Raw genomic sequence first — 26,671 nt, 5'->3', positions numbered from 1 at the left:
CCTCTTGTTTTCCATTATTGTATATACACATATGTATACATTGTACATATGTATTTAATAATAAAATTTAATAATTTGTAAGGATATTAATTTTTTTTCATACATTAAACAGCAAGATTAATAATTCTGTTTGTCTTAATAAATGATAGGTGTTACTTAAATTAATCATTAAATTAATCAGCGTTTGGTCAAAATCATCCTTAAAAGCTCAATTTTAATTTAATTTTAACTTAATTTTAAATTATATTAAATATTCTGTTCTGTCTCTCTCTCTAAAAGTTGTATTTTTATAAACGATATATCTTTATGACTCTATTTACGTGTGTCTAACATATACACTTTTGTATTTTAAAAGAAAAATCGAATTATTAATGCGATAAAATAACAGGATATAAGTGAAATAATAATCGTATATAGAAATATATAAAAATAGCTTGATAATAATAGAGGTAACAATATAACACATTTTTTTTATATAATAAGAAAGTAGACTACGATTCGGAGAATGACGATGATATAAATCGATACGTTTTGGTCGTAAGTATATTATTTATTTATTTAATCGACTCTCTCGCAGTATATTTGTTCATTCATATACTTTATCTTTCGAAAATCAATTACAAGTGTCATCATCTATTATCTAAAGGGTATAGGTAGGTAAGTTACAGGCTTTTTTCACAGTATTGACTCTATATACTATCCAGATGTGACTAAAATCTGTATCTACAAATATGTTATCTCGTATCTCGTATGTGTGTACAGGGTGTCTCGCAAACGTATTTCACTTCCTCCTAACGACAGTTACGAGCGGCGTTTCGCGACGCCGTAATTCAAGTAACGTTAATTAAAAAATAAACTTAAGCGCACGATAATTCGTAGATGAGCCTGTACGGAATGTCGTACATCGAGTTTCGTTCGTCCTATGCGAAATAATATATACAATTATATGATCGATACAATGTACGCGTGTGAGACCGTTTTAATACTTCAAAATCGTGTGTTCTTGTCGGCAAGATTACCTCCCGTATTATCTCTCTGAAACGCACTTCTTCAATTTTGCCTGTTGCGGTATCTATTGTCAAGAGAAAGCTTTGCAGACACCTTGTATACATATATAGTATACATATATATAATATAATATGGACCAGAAAAGGCAGGATACAGCAGGGACGCGTCGATGAATTTAGGATTAAATTTTCCTTAACGAATACTTCAACCGCATAAGTACACAGGTATTCAAAACTGAAACTAACAATAAGTACGTTCGATAAGTTACATGTTAAAAATACAAGCGACAAAGTCTTACTCGTTTATGCAAATCTAAAGTAAAATACTTAATGTGAAAGAATAATGTCAAGGGAAAAATTATCTCAAATTCGAGGACGCTCTCCGTGCGACTCCCATTTTCTCGCCTCAGGTCCGCTCTGTATGTATATTTAATAACATCTTTATTTCTCTAGATCAATATCTCATTTTTTTTCTTTTCTTTTTCCCGTGTGGGAGTCAATAAATATATTTTCTTTATTCGAGTCCCAAGAGCAGAAAGAAATCGTCGCAGTTTCTTGAGTGAGAAGTAAGTCGTGTGTATACCTCCCGTCAGGAGCTTTGGTAAAAGATTTCTTTTTTTCTTTCTTTCTTTTTATAATCGGTTATACGATATACGTTAAAAGTAGATTTATACTTGATTTGACACATATGATTGAGGTTTCGAGCAAGTTTGTCCGCTGCTTAACTCGCATCTCACAGCCTAGAGGTGATTTAAATCCAGAGCGCGGCCCCATTTTAAATGGAACGCGCCGCAAAACGCCGCACTATACCTCGACAAATGCCAACTCATTAATAGCCGGAGTTGCACTTCCGTCGCCCGAAATTTACGTTCGAGGATTCGCGACAAAAATAATTCTCAAAGAAACTTTCTCCGATACCGCGAGAAAAGCGCCCCAGGAATGTTCGGAACAGAGTTCTCTCCGAAGAAGATATTCTTCGGAGAGTACTCTGGGTATATTTCGAGGATACTCCGCGAAGACGAGAATGTCTCGCGAATGAAACTTCGCATGTTCTCTGGAGGAAAGAATATTCTCGCGCTTTATATATCATTGCTCGAAATATGCCGCGGAAACAGAACAATCATCTCCACAACATTCGGACTCTCTGTCGATCAACGTGTAAGACGAGCGCAGTTGCATCGCGGTTCGACTCTCGCATTTATTTCACCACCTGAAATAGCTATCTTATCTTCTATTTTGCAGCAGTGGGAACTCCTTTATAGCCAAAGTATTGTGCGCATTTTTTCTTTATCTATTCACAATGGGTCGCATCGGTGATTCACTGTGTTTTTCGCCACAGCTCGCTTGTTCAGTCTTTTGCGATCTATCTACAAATGCAACTACAAGGAGTTACTCTTGGTAACGGAGATAGAGTATCCCGAATGCGTTCCAGGTACCATTCTGTTTCCGCAAAGTAAACATAAACCGCAGACGCCGGTCGCATCTCCACCGCTGCCGATAACACACACTATTAGCCGAATAGAATGAAAACGGTGTTAGTCGTCTTCATACTATCGAATTTCACTATTAAACTAAAGAGAGCGAAGGATCAAGGAGCAGCCAGACCACCTCAGAGTTTTCTCTAATCTTTGCCTCGCACCGTTTTCATTCTCACCAGCCAAATATATGTATATGCATTCTATATATATAGATATCACACGTACGCGTACGTTTGTGTGCCATGTGGTCATTGTGCATTTAAAGTAAATACAACATAGTAAAATATTAAAGCGGCAGCAGAATACTGCAATACTGTTCGATCTGTGTAAAGGACACTCTCATTTCCTTCTTCATCATTTATCCTCTTTCTCTCCTTCACATTCTTCTTTAAATCCTTTACGATAAACACGCGATCGTTTTTTTTTTACTTCTTCCTCCTTTATCTTTTATCTACGTGTTTATGTACAACATGTGTATAGCGATTTATCCGACAACAGTCCGACTTGTATTCGCAATAAACTTTCTCATAATGTCAACATGTCTCGTATAAACTATGCAGTGCCAATACCTATCGAGTAAGATAAGTACACATAAAATATATGCAATCGATAAGTAACGTAATAAAATTATGAAGTACATGTCGTAAACATTGTGGACGAGAGAGAGATATACATACATATATATATATATATATATAGATGGGAGAGAGGCAGATAATAATGTATATGTATATATATGTTTCCTATACATTTAGAGTCTCTAGGTACCCAGCTCTGTTTCCGATACTCGTCTGTCGTGATCCAATCGATGTGAATATATATTGCTTGCATATATCCGTCGAACTGGTGTTGAGACGTGTGTTTCGCTACGCTTCCGATGATTGTTTCGCGAAGTCGAGGATCAAATCGTGAAATATAAATACTCTACGTTGATACGACGCCTCTTTCCTTCTTTTTGCTTCAGGATATCCGACGCGATTCAAATCCGCGTCGGTGTTATGAGTTTGAAAGTGAAACAATTCAACGCGTGGGATATATATATATAGGAATCTCTTCTCCCCCATTAAAATGTAAATATTCTTCTTTGTCTACACTAGCGGGTCAGCAGCGATATCGCGTTCGCGCTCACCCATTTTTTAATCCGGTACACTTTCATACGGTATAATCAAAGATTTCACGATTGTTCTTTTTCTCTAGCTACAAGTATTGCAAGACAGTGCATATATACTTTACAATATGAACAATGTGAATGTACATATATGAATGCACCTGAAACTATCATGCTTTTATTTCCTCTCAAATGACGTCAAACTTTCAATGAAAATTCAATGAGATTCAATTTATTATTGTATTGCAATAATTTAATTTTCAAATATTCTTTTATCAGTGATATATTAGGTAATTAAATATTTGATAGAATCCAAAAGTTAATTAAAAAACGAAAATCGTTATCTGTATAAATCCTCAAAATTAAATTTGCCCAAATTTAGCGAGTTAAAGCTATTTTAATTTTCTGATTTTGGGAACAATCAAATTTTAATATCTGTGCCCGAGAAAAGACGCGATAGTTTCGACACATCCTATATATACGATCAAACGACATATTTCATCATTTATTCGATTGTTTCGCTAGTTGCAACAACTGCAGAAATTTGACAAGTTGTGGTGCGTAATCCCGCATAATTCTTAGCACAATATAACTTACTTACGGACACTGAATAAGTAGTATTAAGTCGATAAATATTACATTGAACGCTAGTCTCGCAGTCATCTCTTTCTCAGTTTTTTCGAAATTTTTGCTCGTCAAAGAAAGCTCAAAAAAACGAATTATTCGACACTAAATAAACTTTTGAGCGTCGCTTTGATAGTCAGAAAATTAAAATAAAGTTTGATCGTTTCAGGAATAAAAGCGATTTAAATAAAATTAATTTCTCGATTTTATGTCGGCGCTAAAATTAGCGTCAGATCTATAATCTAAAAATTAACATCAGTTCCGGCTGTTTTTAGAGATGAAAATGATCTTGACCAGATTAATCTTTCTTTCCTCTTTCTCGGCAAAGAATGTAATTTAATTACCACAGTCTCGTTGAGATAATTTAATAAAAACGCTTCGATTTTTGTCGACGATGTCGAAGAAACTGAGAGAAGCGACTACCGGCGTGATTATTTCGCGCTCGCTGATTAATTAGGTATATTAGAGAAGGCCTATCTAAATGAAGCGCGGCCGGAAACGGGGCTACGCGCGAAACGTGACATGCACACGACGACATTTAATGCGATTAGAATTACTTTACATACGCTAGCGCTATATATATATTTTTTTTGTTTCTCTTCGATGAGATTCGGTAAGGATTGCCGCGCATTTTGGCATTGAGTCTTTCGGGTTGCACTCCTCGCGTCACAATTCTGCAACTTCACTTGGTGTTATCGATTAAAAGTGGTAGTGGCATCTTGGACCGGTAGGCCTTAAAGACGATACAAACGCGCACGAATGTGTGTCTGTATATATGTTATGCACGCGCGCGTGTATATAGGCCTGTTTGTTTTAACCAAACTTCTTGCACAGTTCATCTTTTCGCTTTTTCTCTCCAATGTGAAAAGAAAAAGAGGAAAGATGAACTGTGCAAGAAGTTCAGCTAAAACGAACAGGCTTTATGTGTGTGTGTGTACGTACGTAGAGATTCCCGCGCGAGACTGGAAAAAAGAGCAGAGTCAATCCCCGAAGGAAATGCAATAATATTCGACACACTCGTCGTCATCGTCGTTTTCTATTATCAAATACACACATATATATATAATCATAATAAAAGTCGGCGCTATCCTAGGCTACTCATCTAGATTCACCTATATCAAGCAATAAAATTATATACGTACTTACTACTCTTATTCTTTCCCTAGTAACGACAATGCATGTAGAAAAATGAGCCTCTCGCGTCTTTGGTTAAACGCGAAGCATTTAGAAAGTAGTCTGGCAGTGGTTTCGTAGATGCTTCGACCTTAGCCTCGGACCAAATTTTGATTTTCCCCCCCTTTTTTTGTCATTCTTACTTTTGCTCTCTCTCTCTCCCTTTCGTTTCAGACGTTTTTAGCTATCAGTTGCAAGAAATTGAATCGAAGTGACGTTTACTTGGAACTCAGGTCTCATTGAGCTACAATTTTTTGTACCGGCAATTTTCGAGAGGTGCACGGTGTACTTTGTCCGGCGAGCTCGGCCGAGCTTAACAGGCTGTCGAATCTGAATCAGCCCGCGCTACCGTATGTGACCCCCTGACGCGTACATATCTGACACATAAACCCGCACGTTCTACATTCAGAAATTCATTTAAAGAAAACCTTTGGCATCATCGCTTTTGGCTTCATCGTTCAGACGACGATCGGTCACGTCGCGGTCCACATAATAAGTCGGCTTCAGCTGAAACTTCGTCTTCCGTGTCCGATATGAACAATCATCGTCGTCGTCATCATCATCCTCTCTTCCTTAACAACTTTCAGAGCGCGCGACGCAAGTGGCTGCGCAGACAATGGCACAAGAGCAGTATATTCCTTAGAGTAGTGTCGTTTAGGTCACTGAGAAGTAAACTAGAGCTCTGCTTCCGCAAGGCAACGGCATCAATTCCCGTCGCTTCAGTTCACGAGTAGATGGTGATCACCTCCCGTCCGCTACCCCGCACCATCAATACTCTTTCCAAGCCTTCAGTGAGCACCTCGAGGAATTCCATATCTAGTTTTCGAGGGTTAAGGAAGTTTAACGGTTTCTTTTATTTTTTTCATATCTACTATATTTCTCCTCATATCTGTAATTGATTACTTTGAAATCTACTTATCAGATTATAGCTAACAATTCGTATCTTTGTAATAAAAACCAGTTTTTTTTTTTGATAGCGTAGTATTTACAGTGATCGAAAGGATACAGTTAGATTCACGCTCCATCTTCGTGTCCCGTGGCGGTCCAGGAAGATTAAGAATAACTAGCTGAGCCTCGCTGCTCATTTTACGGATTACCTCGTTTAGTTTCAACGAAGTATGCATACGCCTCACGTCACCCTCGTCGCTGTTGTAGAATTGTTTGTTAACATTAAACGACCAATGTTGAAATCAAGAAAGGTAACTGTAACTAGTGTAATCCAAATACAAAAAAGTACTTACGGTGTAATCGTGGGTCTCTTCGGACTTTCGCTTTTGTTTTCCTCGGCGTCGTTTTCTTTTGCCTCCGCTTCCTTCGCCTCCTTCGCTTCATTCGCCTCCTTCTCCGTATTCTCTCTATTCTCCGCCTTAGGCGAGCCACCGATCAGCTTTGTCTCTTCGGCATTGTTCTCTTTAGCCTCGTCCTTCTCATTTACCTCCTCGGCAGCATCCGGTTCCTTATTATTTGATTGATCGGTTTCCTGCATCAGCTTCGTATCGTCGGTCACGTTTGTACTCTGATTACCCGGCTCCTGGAATCTCACCTTCGTCGGCACTTTGGGATCCACGTTGTGATGGTGATCTACAATCGCCTGCACCTGTATCATGTATAAACCGATTGAGCGAATAAGCAAGCTTTATCCTATACAGCAGGAGACAGTCAGTCGAAAGGTAACTAATAATCTAGCATCAAAGCACTATGATCATCAAATCAATGCTATCTATGTAAGCGATCGTGCCAATTAAGCCGAAACTGAGAGACGCGGGGAGTTCCTGAGATCATGATGGACAGGAAGAAACAAACCAACATGGTCGCTAATAACGTAATATAATAATAATATAATATAATAGCTAAAATTTTTGTTGTCAAATTGGTCGTGAATTTCGAAAGTTAGAAATTCAAATTCACAAAGCAGAGAATTGTTAATATTCAAGCTTTTTATGATTTATTTTCACAAAATATATTGTTATATCCTTTATTATTTTATTTCAGAAATCATACATTTTTACGAGCCTTCAATATTTGATGTAACGTTTTTAGTTCAAATTAAGTTCCGCTGTAATCTTTGAAGTATTTAATATATACTTGTAAAATATTAACTTGCGATCCGCGGCAGTTTCTTTCACCTTAATATTATTGGAAATAGGAATGAGATTGTTATGTGATATCGTGAGGGAGGAATACACAATAAAATCGTCGGTGCAATGATGGAGCAATGATGGGAGGAAGGCATACATGGAACTCCGAGGGTAATCTGACAAACCATCAGAGGTAATTTTTCCTCGGCAGGTACCTCGTTGAAGTCCACCAATGTCTGCACCTTTATCCGTGAGGAGCACGCAACAAACAGACACACACCGATCAGTATCACCGTCACCATTTGTGGTTACATAGCATTATATGCCTGTATATGTTACAGTAAATCAATTCCCCCCCCCCCTAATCTAGAATTCAACACTTACCACTCCTAATGATTGCTTTTTATTCAACTGTAGCTCGCGCAGCATCTGGTTTCTTTGTTCCATAATCAAGGTGCGTTCATACGTGTATGCGGAGATGTCGGTGTTCGTCTATTAAAAAAAAAAAAACCATAACGTGAAATATGAATTTATCGAAATAACCGCGCACATTTTCTTTGTTAAACATTTTTATCACATTTTATCCATTTTCAAGAAATAAAACAGAAATTTTCTAAAGAAATAAAGAATTCAATCTTGCTTTATATCGAGATTATTGTAAAATGTAATTACCATTTCGACAATCTCGACTTCCGCTTCAATCCTCAGGTCGTACAGGAACTTCTTCAGATCCTTCTTCATCTGTATTGAGTTATCCTCCATCTGCGCGACCGTAAAGATTCTCATCTTGCAGTTCTTCCAGGTGCGATGTTGCTTCAATAGGAACGGCAGTAGCATCAATAGGCCGCCGTCATGCACGATCCACCAGACGTCAATATTGCCGATTATCTTCTCGCTAGAGTCCGGGAAGAAGTTTATGCCTTTGGGAACCAGCAGTGCCATTTTCGCGGCCGCGACACTCCTTACGGTCTGCAGGAAGACTCGCCAGGTTCTTTCCTCTTCCGACTGCCGCCAGCCGTACGGCCAACCCAGTATCACTGTATTCGGTTTCAATCCGCCAAGCCCGGTGTTTTGTATCAGCGAGCTCAGCCCTTCGACGACATTCTTCGCAACAAGAACATCAACGAAGCCCTTCACTCTCTCTTCCGCCGCAGTCTTTTTGAGGCTCTGTTTGGCCGCCAACGCTTCGCCGGAGTTCTGTGTGAAGTCACCGGCGATGCAGCTGACGCTAATGGTGAGACCCTTGCCGGCCTTGAGCTGACTGGTGAAAGCAAAGAGCTTGCGATATTTAGGCACCAAGTCATCGGTAAGTTTGGCGAGGATCAGGATTTGCGGACGCCAGTTCTTCGTGTGCGGTGGTCCCTCCTCGAGCCTGAGCAGCGAATATCTAGCAGCAGACAGCGCCAGACCACTAATACCGTCGCCCCATTCCTTCTCGGCACCGCGATACTCGATATACTTGTAGATGAGGCCGGCCATACCCATCGCCAGCAGTGCGTAGTACCAGCTGGTCATAAACATGATCGCGATGCAGAGAGCCAGGCCGAGGAACGACAGGCTCCAGTGGTAGTATTTGAAGCGCGGCCGCCAGTTTGGCGTGCGTAGTAGGGTCTGCAGCGCGCAGGCGAGGTTAACGAAGCCGTAGCACATAAGGAAGAACATGGACAGCAACGGCGCCAGGTAGTCCACGTTGCCAAGTAGGATACCGCCCTGGCAGATCAACACAGTGAGCATCAAAGCACGAGTAGGTTCGCCTCGACTGGAGCTGGTAGCAAATGGCGTCAGGAAGGGAATGATACCATCCTTGGCGATCGCCTGCAGCAGTCGCGGCGCTCCTGTCAAAGATTGAAGGCCGGCTCCCAAAGTGGATAGGAACGAACCGATCAGGATCACCCACTGATTCGGCCATGCCATATTCGCCACCACCAGCTTGCCGCCGATACTCTGACCGAATTTGTCGCGTAGCAGCAGATTGTCAACGGTCCCGGCGAACAGGAGAACGCTGGATAGATAAACGGTGGAGGTCGTCAAGATCGCGCAGATCGTGCCGATCGGAATGGATTTCTGAGCGTCAGCCAAGTCACCGGATCGATTGGAGCCCGCCATAATACCTGCACATTTTAGCAGTCGTTAATTTCTTATTATTATATTTAATTGAAATAAATACTTCATTAAAAATAGTATTCAAATAAGTATGCATATAAAATTACATGAAATAAAAATAAAGTACAACTATAGCAAAATTATTTAAAACATAAATTAATAAGTATATTGATAAGATTGATATCATAACAAAAAGATGAATATAACGTTGCTAAAAATGTCTGTTTGCTTACCCGTCACAGAAGGGAAGAATATACCGACGAGAATAGTGAAGGTCGTGGTGAGATCGACTTGGACCTGGTTAAAGCTCGATCCCGACAGGACATCCATGTCTTTCGGATCGTGTCCGTAAGTGATTAATTGACCCTCCTCTTGGTAACTGTCCCATATGTTCTCTACATAGAAAACACAGAGTGTATTCCATATTTCTATGTTATACTGATATTCATTGGTATTATTTCTTTAATGATATAATTATAATCTCACCTAGAAACACGCCACTCGCCAAGCCACGGATACCGTTCACAATAGTAAGATTGTTCTTGAGATAATACTGATCGCAACTCGTACCGTTACAGTAAATATTATGCAAAGCACCGCCGTAATTTTTATTGCAATCGTTTAAAACGTTGATGTCCTTTAATAGCCTTCTGCCGAGTATGCACAATCTAAAATACAAAATCTCGATTCTTTAAAGCGTTCCATCTTCTTTCAGCTTCTTCGTTTATCTTTCGCGATAATTATAATCATTTATCGTCGCAGCATTAATTGCAACGGTATTCATATAATGACTACATAATGCGAAAATTAGTGTCGTAAATTAGTTTAGTACTTCAGAGTTTCGTTGCCGTTAACGTTTACGAAGAGCCCCACGTAAACAGCGATGATGGATAAAATGACGCAGGCCAGTGCGACGGTGGCGAACTTGTTAACGAACTTCACGCCCACAAAGACAATCGTGCCCATTACCATCAGCAAAAGGGTGCCGTATACTCGGAAGTTGTTGTACATAATGTTGGCATCTTTCGTAAAGTCGCCGAATATGCTGAGTGACGGCGCCATGTAAGTCTACGCAGAAATATCGTAAATCCAATGAGAGAGAGAGAAAAGCAAGTCCCTTTGAACCATTACAGAAATTTCTACAGAATTATGTTAAAATCTGCCGTAATATTTCACGTACAATTGACATCGTATCCTTTACGTATATCAGATACTTTACAAGCGTCGCATAATTAATCACAGCGCGATAATCCTTAATTATTGATCTTAACGGCTATGATACACTGCGATACTTTAACTTCTATTTCGAAGTATAAGTCAATTATCGCGATCAATTGATTAGGGATGCTCTTATTAATGTAACATCGTTAACAAATCGATACTTACGAGGACGATCTCGACGGCACCGATGATGTACATCGCGGCGGCCAAGGTGGTACCAGTGTAAAACAACATACCCACTGCGCCGCCGAATTCCGGGCCTAAGCTTCTCGAGATCATAAAGTAGGAACCGCCGGCCGGCACTACGCCGTTGGTAGCGATGGCACTCATACTGATCGCCGTCAACATCGTCTGCGCGCACAAAAAATAGCTGTTTGCAACCAGTTTATATTCCTCAAAGTTTAATTCGCGAGAAACTATCCATCTTCGGTCGTTTTAAACTAAAATACTGACTCGATATCTTGATTTAAAAAAAGTCGATTTCTCAGACTAAAAAATCTGCCATTGACACTTGGTTCCCTTTATTGTATCTTATCGCATTTCTAGATTTCGTTTTTAAATCTTCACATTTTTACGCACGATGTATGCTTGAGATTTCGGTCATGTAGTTATATTCGGTAGAATATACGAATACTCACCACGCAACAGCAGCAAAGCACGATGAAGAATCCCTGAATGGCGCCGGCCGTACCGACTACCCATGTCAGCCGGATAAAGAGGATCACGCCAAAGATATTCTGGATACACGGCAAGTAGACACCTATGAGGGTACCCATTCGCGCTCCACCCCCCGCGGCCGGAGCTGGTTTGTCCGGGTCGGTTGCCGCAGGGATGGTGTTGCTATAGTTGGACAAGCTGTTGAGCAACGTTGAGATCCGCGGCCGGTCCTCCATCTCCTCCTGCAAGGATTTATCTTGATTTTTCTCTGTCCGACGGGATTCGAAGGTGAAATATCGTTTTTCACTCTGAACATTTCTTCTCTTGTAATAGTTTAAAGAACGCAAAGTTTTTTTATCAAGAAGAATTTCTCTGCAGCTAGAACTATAATGCAAATTTTCGATTTACGTTCCGTTAAAATCGACAGTTCGAATAAACTTTCCGAAATTTAAAGGATATAGACTTGATATTTACAAGTTGCTGTCCGATCACGTACTTTTATCCAGCTATATATACATATAGACACTTTTCCTATTTTTATCTAGTCGCGTATAGACTTCGCTGTCGTACAGAATACGAAACAATCCCGAGATTAATGGTTCGTCCGACCAGTAATCGACTCGTATCACTCGCATGCTTATTCCTTCGGCGCGACCCTCGCCCGTTATAATCCCATAATTTTCCGTATATAAGATTCGTTATTATGCCGAAAGGGACGTCACAACCTCATTTGCAATTTTATTGACAAACTTTTGCGGGAAAGTGTCGCGTAACTCCGTCCGCCGGGACGCTTTTATGGAAATTGTTAGTCCTTTGTCATGTAAGTTCGTGCTGCAATCTCGTTGCGACGATATTACACGTTGTCGATCTAATTTCGCGACGACTACTTTTCACATCGGGCATCCGCTTGCACATCACACAGAAAACAGATCTCTTTATATCAAATGTAATAAAAATTGGAGAACGCGAGCTAACAAGATCCTTTAACACACGGCGATATTCTTCAAGAAATTACAACGCATTTCTTTTATCTTTAATCCACTTCTTTCCTTTTAAAAGAATATATACGTAACGCATTTTTTCAATTTCTTCTTTTATCTTCGCATATCTGCTATTTAATAGTATAAACAGTTATATTGATTTTCAGTTAAAGCTGTGATTTGACGAATGAAATCCATAAATTTACTCTTTCCTTTTTCTCTGATTTTGATAAAACTTCTTAGGTTCGTAGAATAAACAAAATAATAATTGCTATTTAATTATAAGTGTCTAAACTGCTTTTTGAAATTGCATTTGCTCTATATTTATCGCTTTTTTAAGGGTAATATTATAATTCTTTTTCTCTAGAATTATTTCGACAAAATTTACACGCGCAATAAAAATTTACCGCTATTACTTGTACGCCTCTCAGGTTTATCTTCAATTGCTGTTCGATCGAGTCGAACGAGAAATACGAGAGTGTCGATAGAGTTAAAGTCGCCCATGGAACGAATTATCGGATTCGATGGAAGAATAGGACACAATACTCGCTTCGCGCGAGATTCATAGTTCGATAATGGCTCGTAGTTTTAAACGAAATCAGAAAGATAAGGAAACTGGGCCACGCGGAAGATTCGGCCGCTTTCTTATAGTTAGAGAAGTAGTAGAGACCTTCGTTAAAACTGCAAGGAGGGACAATGACAAGAGAGTCAAGAGAGTAAGGGAGGACAGACTTAGCTCCCGAGTGAGCGGCTTAACTTTCGTTATATGAAAGAACAGCAATTCAGAAAGGATTCTTAGCGGTCAAAATTCCGTCCTGTTTCCTTAGAGCTTCAAAATGCAAGACACTATTGAAGAAACTGCAATCGATAGCTGAAGCTTTCGTATAAAAGTATAATTTTATAATGAAAAAAAGATTAATCTTCTTAACTTTACGATAAATAATTTTTAACAAGATAAGTTCCGCTTGTAAATTGCGCATTTTATAATTATACGGTATGATAATTATTACAGAGTGACTTTATTATTTGCATCGAAGTAGATAATCCCTTCGAAGAATTTAGCGGATAAGCAAATGATTAATGAAGACGACATAGACATTAAAAGTTAATGAATCAGATTATCCATTCTCATTCCTTTTTCGATAAAGTAATTTAAGAAATTCTCTCTCTTCCACAAACATATGCGTTGAATTTTTTAATATAAAGTAAGTGCATTTAAAAATATAACTTATAGGATGTGATTCGTCAGACTTTTATTGTACTTACACTGTAGAGATACAGATTAGTCTCATATCCTGACTTCTTCTCGGAATTGGTACTGCTGACAATAGGATCGCCATCTCCGCCTGCGCCGCCTCCATCGCCTGAAAGCAAGAAAAGAACGGGTAATTAATTATTCACCGTTTTGTCTGGGTTCGGAAGTTCTTTAAGAGAGGAATTGTGTATTAACTACCGGGAAAAATATACCTTGAAGACTCCATTGATAACGGCATATTAAGCATGTTCTCAAGAAACTTAGCGTCTTTTTGCGAAAGGGAATTTGTATATAGAGAAAGAATTTAATCATCGATCTAATAATTATAAGAACCGTCTTTATAATTTTCTATATTTTCATTCAATCCTAATTTTCCTCGTTTATTCTCAATTCGTTTTGCGAATAATTTGAAAAATATATATCGATAAATATGTTTTCGTAATATTAAATGTTTCCATACGCTGCTACTTGTTAAATATTACATAATTAATAAACGCATCGATAAATATGTTTTCGTAATATTAAATGTTTCCATACGCTGCTACTTGTTAAATATTACATAATTAATAAACGCTTCTGTAATGTATATATATGTGTATCATTGCGCGGAAATCTGCAGTAACAACGATACAAAAATTTTTATAAATTAGTAAAAAGAATATTACATAAAAAGGTAAAATTAGGGTAAAGGTAAGAATAAATTATAAATAAATTTTTAATAATTCATATCTATGCTTAGAATTCAGTATTTAAAGGGTTTTCAATCTTTGAAAAGCAAATTGTATTTCATGCACGTATGATTTCCCTTGCGTTACTCAGACGTCCTTTATTTTTCCGCATTCGCTTCTTTCCCACGTATTTCATACGCGAGAAGAAAGCCGAGGACTGGCGAGGATCTAACGACGCTACGATACCGTTACAGGGCTAACTCCCAACGTAGGATCCCGCGATACAAATGGCAACGTTCCAACTGGCACGTACGATCGTTAATCGACCTGACAGAATTTTTATCAACGCGAATTCAGAGTCGGTCTCGTGAGGAGAGCTCCAGCCTCTCGGCCCATTCGTCTCTCTCAGCGAATCTCGACCCTCTCTCTTGGTATTTCCATCAAGATGTTCATTCCAGCGGAGAGATATCCAGCACGGAGAAACCGCATTACTCGAATACAGAATTCTTTGATTAATTGTGTCCCGGAGAAGTCAATTCTATTTTAAGTCTTTTTAAAAACGTGCATCCACAATATTTGGGGTATTATAAGCTGTAAAAATGAAAGAGATTCGCGAAATGATATTTTTAAGATACAAATAAATTCGAGCAATATAGCAATATACTTATTTTCAGAGCTTTATCAAATGATACAAATTAGCGAAATAATATATGAAACCTCTGATAAAAATGTATAAATAAATATTGTGCCTTCGTAAAGTTTTGTAGTTTAGGAAAATGACAACATTTAGGTAAGCAATTGTTTAATGAAGAAATCTTGAAAGGATGAACGTGAAGGATGAAGTTGGGAGAGCGCGAGAGGAAGAATGAGAGGATAGCGAAGCGGATTATGCAACCATTCTTACGTTGCACGACGAGGAGGCGGGCGTGCACCTCTTCACTTGGTAGTCATGAGAGAAGGTTCCTCTTTTATACCCCGTCTACTTGAAGAGCTTCAGCGTGACATATCAGAGCCGCAAATTTCGCTCTTAATCTACTTGCGAAACGGACGAATAACGCCGCCAGTAAAATACGTTACGCGATGGACATTACGCGATAGATGTTACGCGATGGACGTAAACAAAGCAATAGCTCTTGGCCGAAGCATTTATAGTCGCACTTATAGTCGGTAGTTTCCCCAGATCGCCCGCTCGTTCCGTGAATTAAGTATTAAGTGCTAAATCTGTGGGAACTGACGTTCGATATCTTTTATAATTACACCGTGACATCGGAAATATATATTTATATAGAAATATTTATAGCGCGGGTATACGTACGCGCCTAATGGCTGGAAAATCAAGTTATGCACGACTATAATCTCACCTATATCGAAAATGCACCATCTTGCCCTGTAAGGGCAAAATAATTGAAATCTTCGGTTAAGTAGAACGATATTAGTTTTCACTAATAAAGTTGCATGATCTTCAATTATTTTTGATCGTCACAAAATCTAATAATTAAGCGGATATATTACTGGTGGAAATTGACGAAAAGAAGATAATTGAATATCCGTTTATTAACGTCCATTAACATGGATATTCATCTTTTAATGTTTAGCGGTGGGTTTATCGGCGAATAAATTTCACCATTAGAAATATTGTCCCATCCATGTTCTGAATCACCGCACTTTATCTCGCACGATTTCCGCTGGTTTTATCGACGGTGTAACGTAACGGAAAAATGTAGAAATGGCAGGAAAACGACGAGCAATAGGACTACGCGAAGTAGGTCGATGGTTTCGCGTGCGATGCAATGCCAAGGCTTCTCTGTGTACGTGTCGGAAGTTGGAAGAAGTAAATATAGTCGAAGATAGTCGAGAGAGAGAAAGAAAAAGGAAGGCACAGATAAGTAAAATAATACAGAAGGCTGACGCATATCCGAGAGAAAAGGCTGAGAGCCGCGGCGTGTGTCTCAATTCTTGTGGGATGCTTCTTGGCTGTTGTCTATTAACTTAGTTACATTATGTTGATCTTTTTATCTCGATCCCTCGCGTCGGATTTCTCCCTTCCCGCAGCATCCTCTGTCTTTGATGCTGTCTTGTAACATTGTCCGAGACCGCACTTTGTTCGTAAATTCCGCGCCTATGACGATTCTCGGGATAACTCCGTCGGAATCTCGCCGTGGCCCAACGATTTCGATCGGAATCCGCTCCCGTGAGAGCGAACGTGATCGAGAGGTAAATTTTGACGCGCACGGAATGCCGCGCGCGATCCGTTTTCGCCTCTTTATAAAGCGCGGCGCATCGCGGATGAACATCAAAAGAGAAATGTGCAGCGAAAGCATGATTCGTAATGTTTCACTTTTCCGCATTAATATCGTTAACGTCTCCTTTATTTTCCTTCCCTTCCGATATTTCGAGTATTTGAGTGGACAGGAATTAGACTCACATCTTCATTATTTAAACGGAATATTGGGTAGTGTGCGGCTTATTAGGCACCTAGTTATTCAAATGTCGATATTAATATCGCGCGATATGTTAAGAGCTCAATATCGTTATCCAATATAGACCGTAATCGAATCTCAATATTTCAGTTCAAGCTAATATTAAAAAAGAAGCGTCTTTACGCGAATATCGGCTCCGCGATATAATAATTACGTATGTAATACTTCAAATCGCGTTATTTCCGCTTTTGCCGTTTTTTAATCTATTTAAAGGCTTTTCCATTTGTGTGTGTGTGTACGAGAATAAAACATGATTTTTTTTTACCGGCAAAAGAGACTTGGCGCGGAGTTCGTGTGACGCGTGGCTGCATTAATTTAAAAAAAAAGTCCATTCGTTTAATAAAAAAAGAAGTTCGGTTATGGTACTTCTATGTTAAAGAATTTTCTGCTACGACGGTCAAAGCAAAAGGACGGAGTGAACGAGCAAGAGAAAAGGGAGATAGATATAGAGAGAAAGAGCTAGAGGAAAGGCGAAAGAAGAGAAGGGAAAAGAGAGAAGGAAACAAGAGAAATGTCATCTTTCTGTGGGCAAACGCGATAAGGAAAAATATATCGCAAATAAATACACGTGTCCCCGATCGAACTACATTTCTTTGGACGGATACTGCAACGCCACGAGCGAAAAATGTAAAGAGATATGATATCGCTGTCACGTAAAATGGAGTTCTCTTTCGGGAATATTTCCTGGCGGTCTCTTACATAGGATGTTCCCCTACATAAAAGCTTTAACGTCTCTAATACAGAGAAACAGATGCTCAATAAAGAACAAGTCGCCGTATATAAAATTTTATTCAATTTTTTTATACCTTTAAAACTATATATCAGTCTATTAAAATTGTAGAAATAAAAAAGCACCCATTAAAATTAAATAATGAATATTACCGTTATCTGTACAATACGGCCATACAGATCTGTGTTGACTGCGCCAAATATTTCGCGATTATTCGGTATAATTTCTAGATTTACTCTCTCGCACGTGTCCCGAACACGTTCGAATAATTATGATCGAGGGTCATTTGCACGCCTCTATGCGTCTCGCTCGTACGTAGACACATATAGATTCACGTGTAGCATGGGCGTGAAGCTAATTGGCGAACAAAGCGTCCGGTTATTATTCCCGATCGAAGAATCGATCTCGATAATCGATCGGAGGCAAACAGAGTAAGAATTATTCTTAATGCTTCGTGACTCGGTCATAAGCGAGCTGGTCTCCCTAGACCGAGTAATGATAATCGTAATATTTCATTGATGGGGCTGTAACCTGCAGAATGCGCGGACAAATGACGACCGTAGGATCATAAACCTTCCAGCGATTGTCAATATCAGGGGTTGCTCGGTTGACGTCCTATTACGATGATTTATAGGCTTCGCAAATTGCTTTAATAAAATTTCTTTTGCGGCAAAAATTTATAAGAGGTTCGTAAAAGATCTTGCATCTCCGACCTTATTCGAAGACTCGATTTTCCGTATCATATTCCGCTCGTTTCATCATAGATTAAATCTGCTATCGTTAGAAAGTAGGAGACTAACCTTTGATCTTACATTTATTTTTAAGCTTCTCAATCACTCTACTGATTGTCCGGATTTGTTGAAACGTATCCATTTTAACATTCCGACTAGAGAATTAAGACAGTACTCCATCTTCCACCTCGGGTATCACCGTACTTTGTGTAGCGCAAATTCTTGTGTAAATAGGCTAATAATATCCGCAAGTAATTTCTCCAATAGTGTTGACTTTTTTGATGGCTCTGTATCAACTTTTAAACAAAAACTTTCTCGTCTACTCTTGTAACCTGTATGTTCTCCATATTATGTTGTAAAAATTTAATTTAATTTTATTGTTCTTGTTTTTATTTTCTCTTTGCACGCTAAAGGGTTTATTACCCGTTAATAAAGTTTATTATTATTATTATTATTATCATATTCTTTAGTTATCGTAATCTTAACATTTAATCGATTTAATATTCAAATCCTAATATTATAAAATTTCTCTAAATTAAAATAAATAAATCAATAGTTAGGTAAGTCTTATGCAAAGTGATTATAAAGTTTTTATACAGTTTTAAATTTTCGTAATTTATTCGGTTCTTTTTAAAATTAATCTGTAACATTTTCCCTCTTTTTGCTAAATTTTTTGCTAAATTACAGTAAAATAAGTAGATCACTTTTAAACTATAAATTTCACTAAATTGTAATTCTAATGCTATGATTTCCAGATGTTCCAATATCGGGACTACCATCTTTAACAATGCTATGATTTTTCAACATACGGATTTAAGATATGTAAAAAATAAATGAAAAGTCTCTCGCAAATATTTAAATTCCAAAATTTAGCAACAAACAGGTTAATAAATACAACGGTAAGAACGTGGAAAATGACGAAATTTAATGGTCGCAAAAGTGGAGCAGCTCGTTGTCGCGACAGAGGCGATATAGCTGTGCAAGAAAGCCGCGTAAGGAACTGGAGCGGGACGCGAGCGTCGTGCTTGGAAAATACAAACTCCTCTTTGTGCTTGCACGCGCGCCATTTGCCAAACGCTAGCAAATTTGGGACAATCTCGTGAGGAGAATTAACAAGAATCGAACTTCAATCGCCCACCAAAGCTGATGATACCTCGATACAAAATGATCCTCGCTTTCGAAGCTGTTCTCTTGATTGCATTATGCAAAACCGCATTTTCTATTATACAAGTCTCTATCCGTCTGTGATTTGTGTGTCGCGTCATCTTTTGAATGTCAAATAGTATCGATCTTTCAAATATCAAATTTTCTTTTCTTCGAAAACGCTTCAAACTTATATATGTAATATTTGTTTCTCTATTATATAAACTTTTAAATAACTGAAGATTCACTTACACCATCATCAATTAATCACTGTCATTAACATTACCATTTCATCAGTTAAGTACTTTATAAAAGCACAAGTCTATTTCTCCCTAACGTAACTTCTCTAATATAAAGGTTGTTTCATTATAGCTTTGTAATTGAGCCTGGAATAATGCATCGCCTCACGAAAGTCGAAACTGCAATTTGCTTTTTGTATACCCTAGCAAAAATTAACGGCTTGGATGCACCGACGATAACACTAGACGACGGTGTCTGGTGAAGACAGATCGGTTTACGTCGCCAGCGAGATAGCCCTTCTCCGTGATAAAGCAATACACGAAAACGCGCGTCTTTTATCTCAGAAAATACACCGTATATCGATGTTATCGTATTTCCGTAAAAGTATCGCGTAACAGCTTTATCTCTTTTCCGCCATACGGAACGCTATTCGAACGCATTCAGCACAAAAGGAGCATTTTGCAAACGATTCTGCGTTGGCGACGCATTCAGATTTTTATTGATGATATCTATGTATGACAGTATGACATTTCAAACAGAAAATTCTTCTGTGCAAAATTCTCGTACAAATGGTTTTCTCTGTAAAAATACTAATGGTGGCCCCTGGTGAGGTTTGATAGCCATATCCGTTATTTGCAATTGAACTAGCATGTAATTATGCACGCGTCAATGCGCAAAATCCGTTCGGATCTCACTAGATACACTTCAATGACCTAAACGAGGATCTGGAAAATCAGACTAATGCATTAGCGACGTTAATTAAGAGCGATACGTTATCTTTCGTAATTTTTCTTCAAGAGATGTCCTCTCGAAACTCGCAATCGACGTAATTGTGTTCGTTAAATATTCCAAGAGAGCGATTCACCTTTCACCAATTTATTCCACTCTCTTCCGCGAGTCCCAATAAAGTAGAATTATCATCTTCCACAAAATTTAAAAGCTAAAATAAATTGCAGTAACCGTAAGTATAATTTGTGATTTATATTTAGCGGCTTGAAAGATGAGGAAATACCCAGCACGCGTCTAAAAATTCGATTTAAAATCAAGAGAGATCAGAAATTCGAAGAACAAAGAACATTCATAAATTCAGAATCGGAGATAGTTTTATGAAAATAAAATGTACGGACATCTCAATTTTTCTCGAATTTTTTTATAAATTCCATTTCTCAGGCGGAAAATTTCGTTCAACACGGTCGGCACGAACCCGGAATTACGAGCGCGTCTATCTACGTTTCGATTTCATAAATTCTATTTCCCGACGCTCGTATAAATAAAGTTAAATAGGCGTGGGTGCATTTCGGCGGAGACGGCGACGGCGGCAGCCGAATTGAATTTCATATTTCAAACTTATGGCAATTACCGCACGCGATATAGTATTTTATCGAGTGGGCGGCGGCTGGCGATTATTGGTCATCGATTTACGTTCCGGTGGCACGTGTGCATTCGCTCGTACGTGCGACATTGCGTGTTTCAACGTTGTGTACACTTCGGGGTAAGATGTACCGACCATGATAAGATTTATGCATTATACTATACGATAAATTGCATCTTCAAGTCGATTGTATAACACGTCCATTAATCATGGTCAATTTATAATTTTATATCAATAATCATTAGCAATAATGTAACAGAATAACATTAGCAAAATATTTTTGTCGTGTTTCTATTATTTCTTAATCTTACGTTTTGCAATAAAAAAAGTGTTTTACATCACCCATTTTACGGGCATCCTATTATTGACGTCCATAAATAATCCAATAACGGAGTTACGTTATAATGTGCTGTTTTTTTAATCTACGTATGACCATTAAAAGCTAAAGAACTTACTATGCATCGATCGACGATCTTTAATCTTGGCGCAACGAACAAAATGATAATAAATGAGTGATAAAACTGTGTAAACAATAACATAGTTAACGATCGGCAGAGTTTGCGACTATCTTTAATGCGCGTCACTTATCTCGCCTTGGCTTTGACTGCTCGTAAATCACAAAGTCGACGACGAATTGAGTTAAACCCGCTTCGTAGACGTTTAACGTTAAATTCTCATGACAGCAATTAAATTCTCCGTTTTTGGTATAAAGGAATTTTAGCGCTAACAGCCTTATTAAGAATCTTTCTTTCTCGAAATTGTTCTTTATAATAAACTTCTTTTAGTAGATATAATTCTAATTTTTGTTCTTTTAATTTTTAAAAAATTTAGATTAAATAAGTAGAGGTTAAAACTTTTATTCCGAAACCTAACAACTTGGTGCCTTTAGCTCAAATTGTATTATAGCTCTTAGGATTAACTTACAATTAGAGTTACATCTCGCGAGTTCTCCGAAATTATCGAGGACAGCTGCGGATTATCCTCGGAAAGTTTGTCAGATCGAAAGTATACCGGGAGACAGAGTCGGAGATCCAACGAAATTTAAATAATCGGCAATTACGAACGAGCGAAGCGTGAATTTCACGCGGAAGCGCAACCGCCCGCTTGAGCGCGCCGACGCTATGTCGACGTAATTTCCCGATGCATGACCGCACTGAGGTTGACGCCGCAGGATCCGATCTGACGCTGCAACGCGCGTCAATCGAGAAATTGTGTGTCAACAGGACCGCCGATAGCCGCTGGACGTGCACACATGGGCGGTCACTTATCCTGGCAAGGAACGCTTGTAAACCGCGGCCACTTCAATTTTCGCAAAACTCGGATTCGTCAAGCCAACAAGATCGATCTCGACACACTTTTAGAGACTCCGAATTCATTTGAAAGTGGAATTTATCTTTTTCTTTCTCTCTCAAAAAACATCAGTTTCAGTTGAGGATCCTAACTCAATCATCTCGCCCCTCAACAGATATTCAATTTAATTACTTCATATTATTTTAATTGCTTTAATTATTCGTTTCTAAAGCATTTATACATAAATGAGAGACAGAGAGAGAAAGAGAGCAAATCCGCATAAATGACTTACAGAAATATCTAAAAAATTTTCTTCGCATAGTCCCCGGGCAAAAGAGATAAAGCGTCCACTGCAGAACTCAATGATGCGTAACTTGTGATGATCCTCCCCTTTAACTCGGCCACGGTGAAACGTGAAGTATTTTTCGCTAAAAATGCCCCGATGATCGCATTAACTCGTCTGTATGTAAACCGACGCATGTTTACAGAACGAACCGTAAGTGGAAGAGATCGACGCATATCATCGTGTGCCGCTCAACAGATCAATCATGACTTACATACATATAGGCGTGTCAATGGTTGGACGGACGCGTAAATCATGGAGGAGTGCGCCGCAAAACGGTTTACGTCAATCCGTATTCGTAGTATCCGATTTGCTTAATCGCGGGTGGATAGAGTGCATAGAGTGAATGCATCTTTGGGATATCAATCGCTTATCGATGGTATCGATCACTTGCAATATGTGCAATTTCTTTCTACATTCTTATGGCACATAAAATTTATAAATGTACAGTTCCAAAAATGTGTAATAAAATTTTATACTTATTAAGTTACAACTTATTTGCTAATTTGTTAAATCCCGACTAACTCCATTTAATTTATTTGCAAGGTATGTATTTCCCTTTCTCCCGAGAAGACGATTATTATTTAAAAAAGATATGCGTATAATAAAAATATCAATTCTTGTTTAAGATTTGCATTCCTACGAACAAAGATTCATGCGACTCAATTTTGGCAGTATTTTCACGATTGTCATGGATAAAATAATCGCGATAATTTTATTAAGGTCACGTGTTAACTCGTGTCTCAGAATGCTCTCATTTGTCTTATCACGAGATAACGTGGACGCGTTCTCCAATTCTTGGAGATCTACCTAAAGGATCTCTGTTACGCTTTAGTTTACTTCGATTTTATCAGAGCAACAATTTGTAGACGTTCGATAGAGAAAAGTTTCCAATGTCACTCGATTCCAAATACGTCACAGTAATCATGACAGACAGAAGAATCAAAAATAGAAATTGGAACTCCTCGCTTCTCGTGTCTTCGATGACTGGATGTAAATAAACCAAGTTTTTGATGGTTTTGTACTCTATCGCATTTCAATGCTGCGCGGTTTGCGGTTCCTATTTTTATTTAATACCATCGTATTTTGCCACAGAAACTCTCGGTCAAGTACGAATAGATGCAGATGCAGACTGTGAGATTGATATATATTCGAAAGACTCCGTCGGATTGTTCATAGTCATTAGCTATGTTTCAAGCAAGTAACTGAATCTCTTACACGAAGAAAAGAAGTTCACAATTGTGAAAATTGGTTCCCCAATTAGGAAATTATTTCTGTTATTTTCCTGTGTGTGTAACCTAATTTATTAAAAGTATCTTTATATATAAAGTAGAATGTCTGTCTGTATGTGCCTGTTAACCCCTAAGCCCTTTGACCGATTTGGATCAAATTTTGCATCATTACTCTCTGGACCTCTCTGGAAAATATAGGCTACCACGGATAACCCCACAGATTTTATCCCCTTGACATCAAAGCTCGAGCTACGAGCCGGGTTTAAGCTAGGTATTTTATATTATATTACGTTGTAATAAACTAAATATATATATATATATATATAAATGGTATAAAATAGATACAAAATAAATTATATTATACTTATATTTTTCAATCATTTTTTACCTCACATATTAATTCATTCCCTTTCTCGATTCGTGTACACTGTGCAAAAGCAGAATAATAATGACATAAATATATTTAATTTTACAAGGTTTCCCTTGCAGGACTGCTAAACAACGTAATCGACTGCTATCAACGTAAAACGATTTCGCAAAACAAAACAGTTATTGTTTTCTGCGATTTCCATGAATCTTCTAAGTATCTTACAAGATTTAGTCTCAAAAAGCGAATTTTACAAATAGATTATTGAGTTATTTTATTCTGAATGTAACAGCGTATTGAAGAAAACCAATAATAACGTTTTACCATTTATGTTTCGGAAGATTGTTGAGTCAAAACTGACTTTAAAATTGGGATCAAATCGCAAGCTTTACGCGCGCCGCTCGGATGTCGTTCGCGAGACGAACTCTGACCTTTGATCGTCGTTACTGCCGAGTATTCGGAGCAATGCTTCACGTTCTGCTGATCAAAGAACGCTACCTCCCTTGTCTCAATGTGCATTTGCATGCACACGTACATACATATGTCACGCGTGTATGCAACGTACGTGCCCCTCCGTCCGACGCAAAGTCGGTTGCTGACTGTCGTCGTTTTCAGCGTTCGCTTCGCGACACCGAAGAAGACGCGCTGACAAAATCGCTTTTTACAATTGCATTTAACCGTTCTTTACTCTGCAACAGTCGCGAGTGATCGGTTTTTGTGATAAAATTATCGAAATTTTATCACAAATTTTTTTATCAGAAATAATAAAGTTATAAATTTTACGAGCTGGATGTGTTGTTTGAAAAGAAATGTTCGGCGCGCGCAAGACACTACAAGCAAAAGTGTAGATTAATGTCTTTTTTAAAGACTTTATCGACTTTCTCTGCGAGTGTTTGCATATTAATGGCCGTTAAGCTTACCATCGGATATGCTCGTGAAATATGGGCGTTGGGTGGGCCATAATTGCGAAGAATAATCGCGACTTAAAGAGGAACTTTCTCTTATTGTTGTTCGTGCGAATGGTGAGAAGCGCCACTCCGTCTTATTCTGTCTCGCCGTTAATTGACTCAAGGTCACCCTTTTTTAGCCCGATACTAATTCAATTAAGCACAAGGCCGCGAGGTGAATCGATAGTGCACACGAGAGACAGAGAGAAAGCATGTCCACGGAGTATCCCCGTGTTTTTAATGTCGAAAGCTTCCTATAGATCCGATTGTCTGACGTCTAGTAAAGTGAAGCTTTATACTTTCATTCCCTTTATCTACTACCGAGTGTCAATCCGCGCGCGGACCTAATCAGATTTACGATCTTACGTATATAGCCGAGTAAAACGAGATACTTTCTGTTTTATAGATAATGTCTGCTCCAATTCACGACTATATAAGTAAAATAAAACTAATAATTATATTAAAAAACGTTAAATATATATTGTCTACATTAATGCGCTTGCTAAAAAGTGATATATTAATCTTTTGATAAAACTGTGTCACTTATTAATATATGTCCAAAAAATGATCTGCAGTATAAGATTAAATTATATAGAAATATAATTATTTAAAACACTCTTGATAAATGATCGAACAAATAACATGATTATCTATATATCTCTGAAATTTCATAACTGAGAATGGAGTTTCTGTGATCAAACATGAATCAAAATTTTTTTTAGTATCTAAATATTTTAACTAAAGAAAATAAATCTCAGATTTATCACATATTTTAGACAAGCTGTCTGGATAGGTTAACGATATAGATATCCGTGAGCGAGGAAAATTTGATACGTGTAAGATCCTAACTCATAACAAGTGGCTGACAAGTGGAGGGAGGGGGGGGAGGGTAGATTCTATCTCAAAGTCTTTCCTTATATTCCAGCTCACCGGAAGGAAATTTTACATTATTAATAAACTATTTCCCATGGAAAACTGATTCTTTATTATGCTTTGAAATATTAAGATACAATCAAAACTTTACTTTCAATTTGAATTCAGCATCTACATTTCATTTCGAACTGCTATTATATTTAATATAACTTATATATTTTTTAATATGGGGTGGGAAGATATTTTGTGACTCAAGTTGCGTGATTAAAACAATGTCCCAAGGCCTAAATTAACATTAATCACACTAATGAATTGGCGAGTCGACAGCTTTAAGCTCGCATGAAGGTTCACAAACGTCGCTTTCCTCGATGGAAAATCTCAAATTTTGGAAATTTTATCTGCAAGAACCGATCACTCGCGACTGTCGCAGAGTAAAGATAATAGTTAAATGCAATAGGGAATTTGCGTGATTTTTTTTAAAAATTGCATTAAATAATTTGTATGTTCTTTTAATTGTCTTTTTTTCCCGTAATTTTTTAACGCAAAATAACCGAGAAAATAAATAATAAAA

At 38.1% G+C, this 26,671-nt stretch overlaps 1 protein-coding gene across 9 annotated transcripts in view; it reads right to left on the bottom strand.

Annotated features, from left to right (window-relative positions):
- Positions 1 to 529: 529 nt before the first annotated feature.
- Positions 530 to 26,671, bottom strand: part of Kcc (solute carrier family 12 member kcc) — a 78,843-nt gene continuing 52,701 nt past the window's right edge. For 7 of the 9 annotated variants that reach the window (XM_077419869.1, XM_077419867.1, XM_077419874.1 and 4 more), the window contains 12 exons: positions 13,696 to 13,793; positions 11,431 to 11,691; positions 10,958 to 11,143; positions 10,404 to 10,639; positions 10,058 to 10,239; positions 9,805 to 9,966; positions 8,141 to 9,579; positions 7,853 to 7,960; positions 7,654 to 7,710; positions 6,632 to 6,987; positions 6,397 to 6,536; positions 530 to 6,206 (listed from right to left, as the gene is read on the bottom strand). In XM_077419869.1, the coding sequence (XP_077275995.1) occupies positions 6,115 to 6,206; positions 6,397 to 6,536; positions 6,632 to 6,987; positions 7,654 to 7,710; positions 7,853 to 7,960; positions 8,141 to 9,579; positions 9,805 to 9,966; positions 10,058 to 10,239; positions 10,404 to 10,639; positions 10,958 to 11,143; positions 11,431 to 11,691; positions 13,696 to 13,793 (3,317 nt within the window). In that variant the 3' untranslated portion in view covers positions 530 to 6,114. The remainder of the gene's footprint in view (positions 6,207 to 6,396; positions 6,537 to 6,631; positions 6,988 to 7,653; positions 7,711 to 7,852; positions 7,961 to 8,140; positions 9,580 to 9,804; positions 9,967 to 10,057; positions 10,240 to 10,403; positions 10,640 to 10,957; positions 11,144 to 11,430; positions 11,692 to 13,695; positions 13,794 to 26,671) is intronic. The other 2 variants (XM_077419868.1, XM_077419870.1) reach the window with 2 other exon arrangements.

This window comes from Temnothorax americanus, unplaced genomic scaffold, assembly GCF_048541705.1.
Source record: "Temnothorax americanus isolate GAGA-0224 unplaced genomic scaffold, ASM4854170v1 Scaffold6, whole genome shotgun sequence".
In the NCBI taxonomy this organism is placed as follows: Eukaryota; Metazoa; Arthropoda; class Insecta; order Hymenoptera; family Formicidae; genus Temnothorax; species Temnothorax americanus.
Note: the sequence above shows the minus strand (reverse complement) of the source record. Positions and strands in the feature narration are given on the sequence as shown.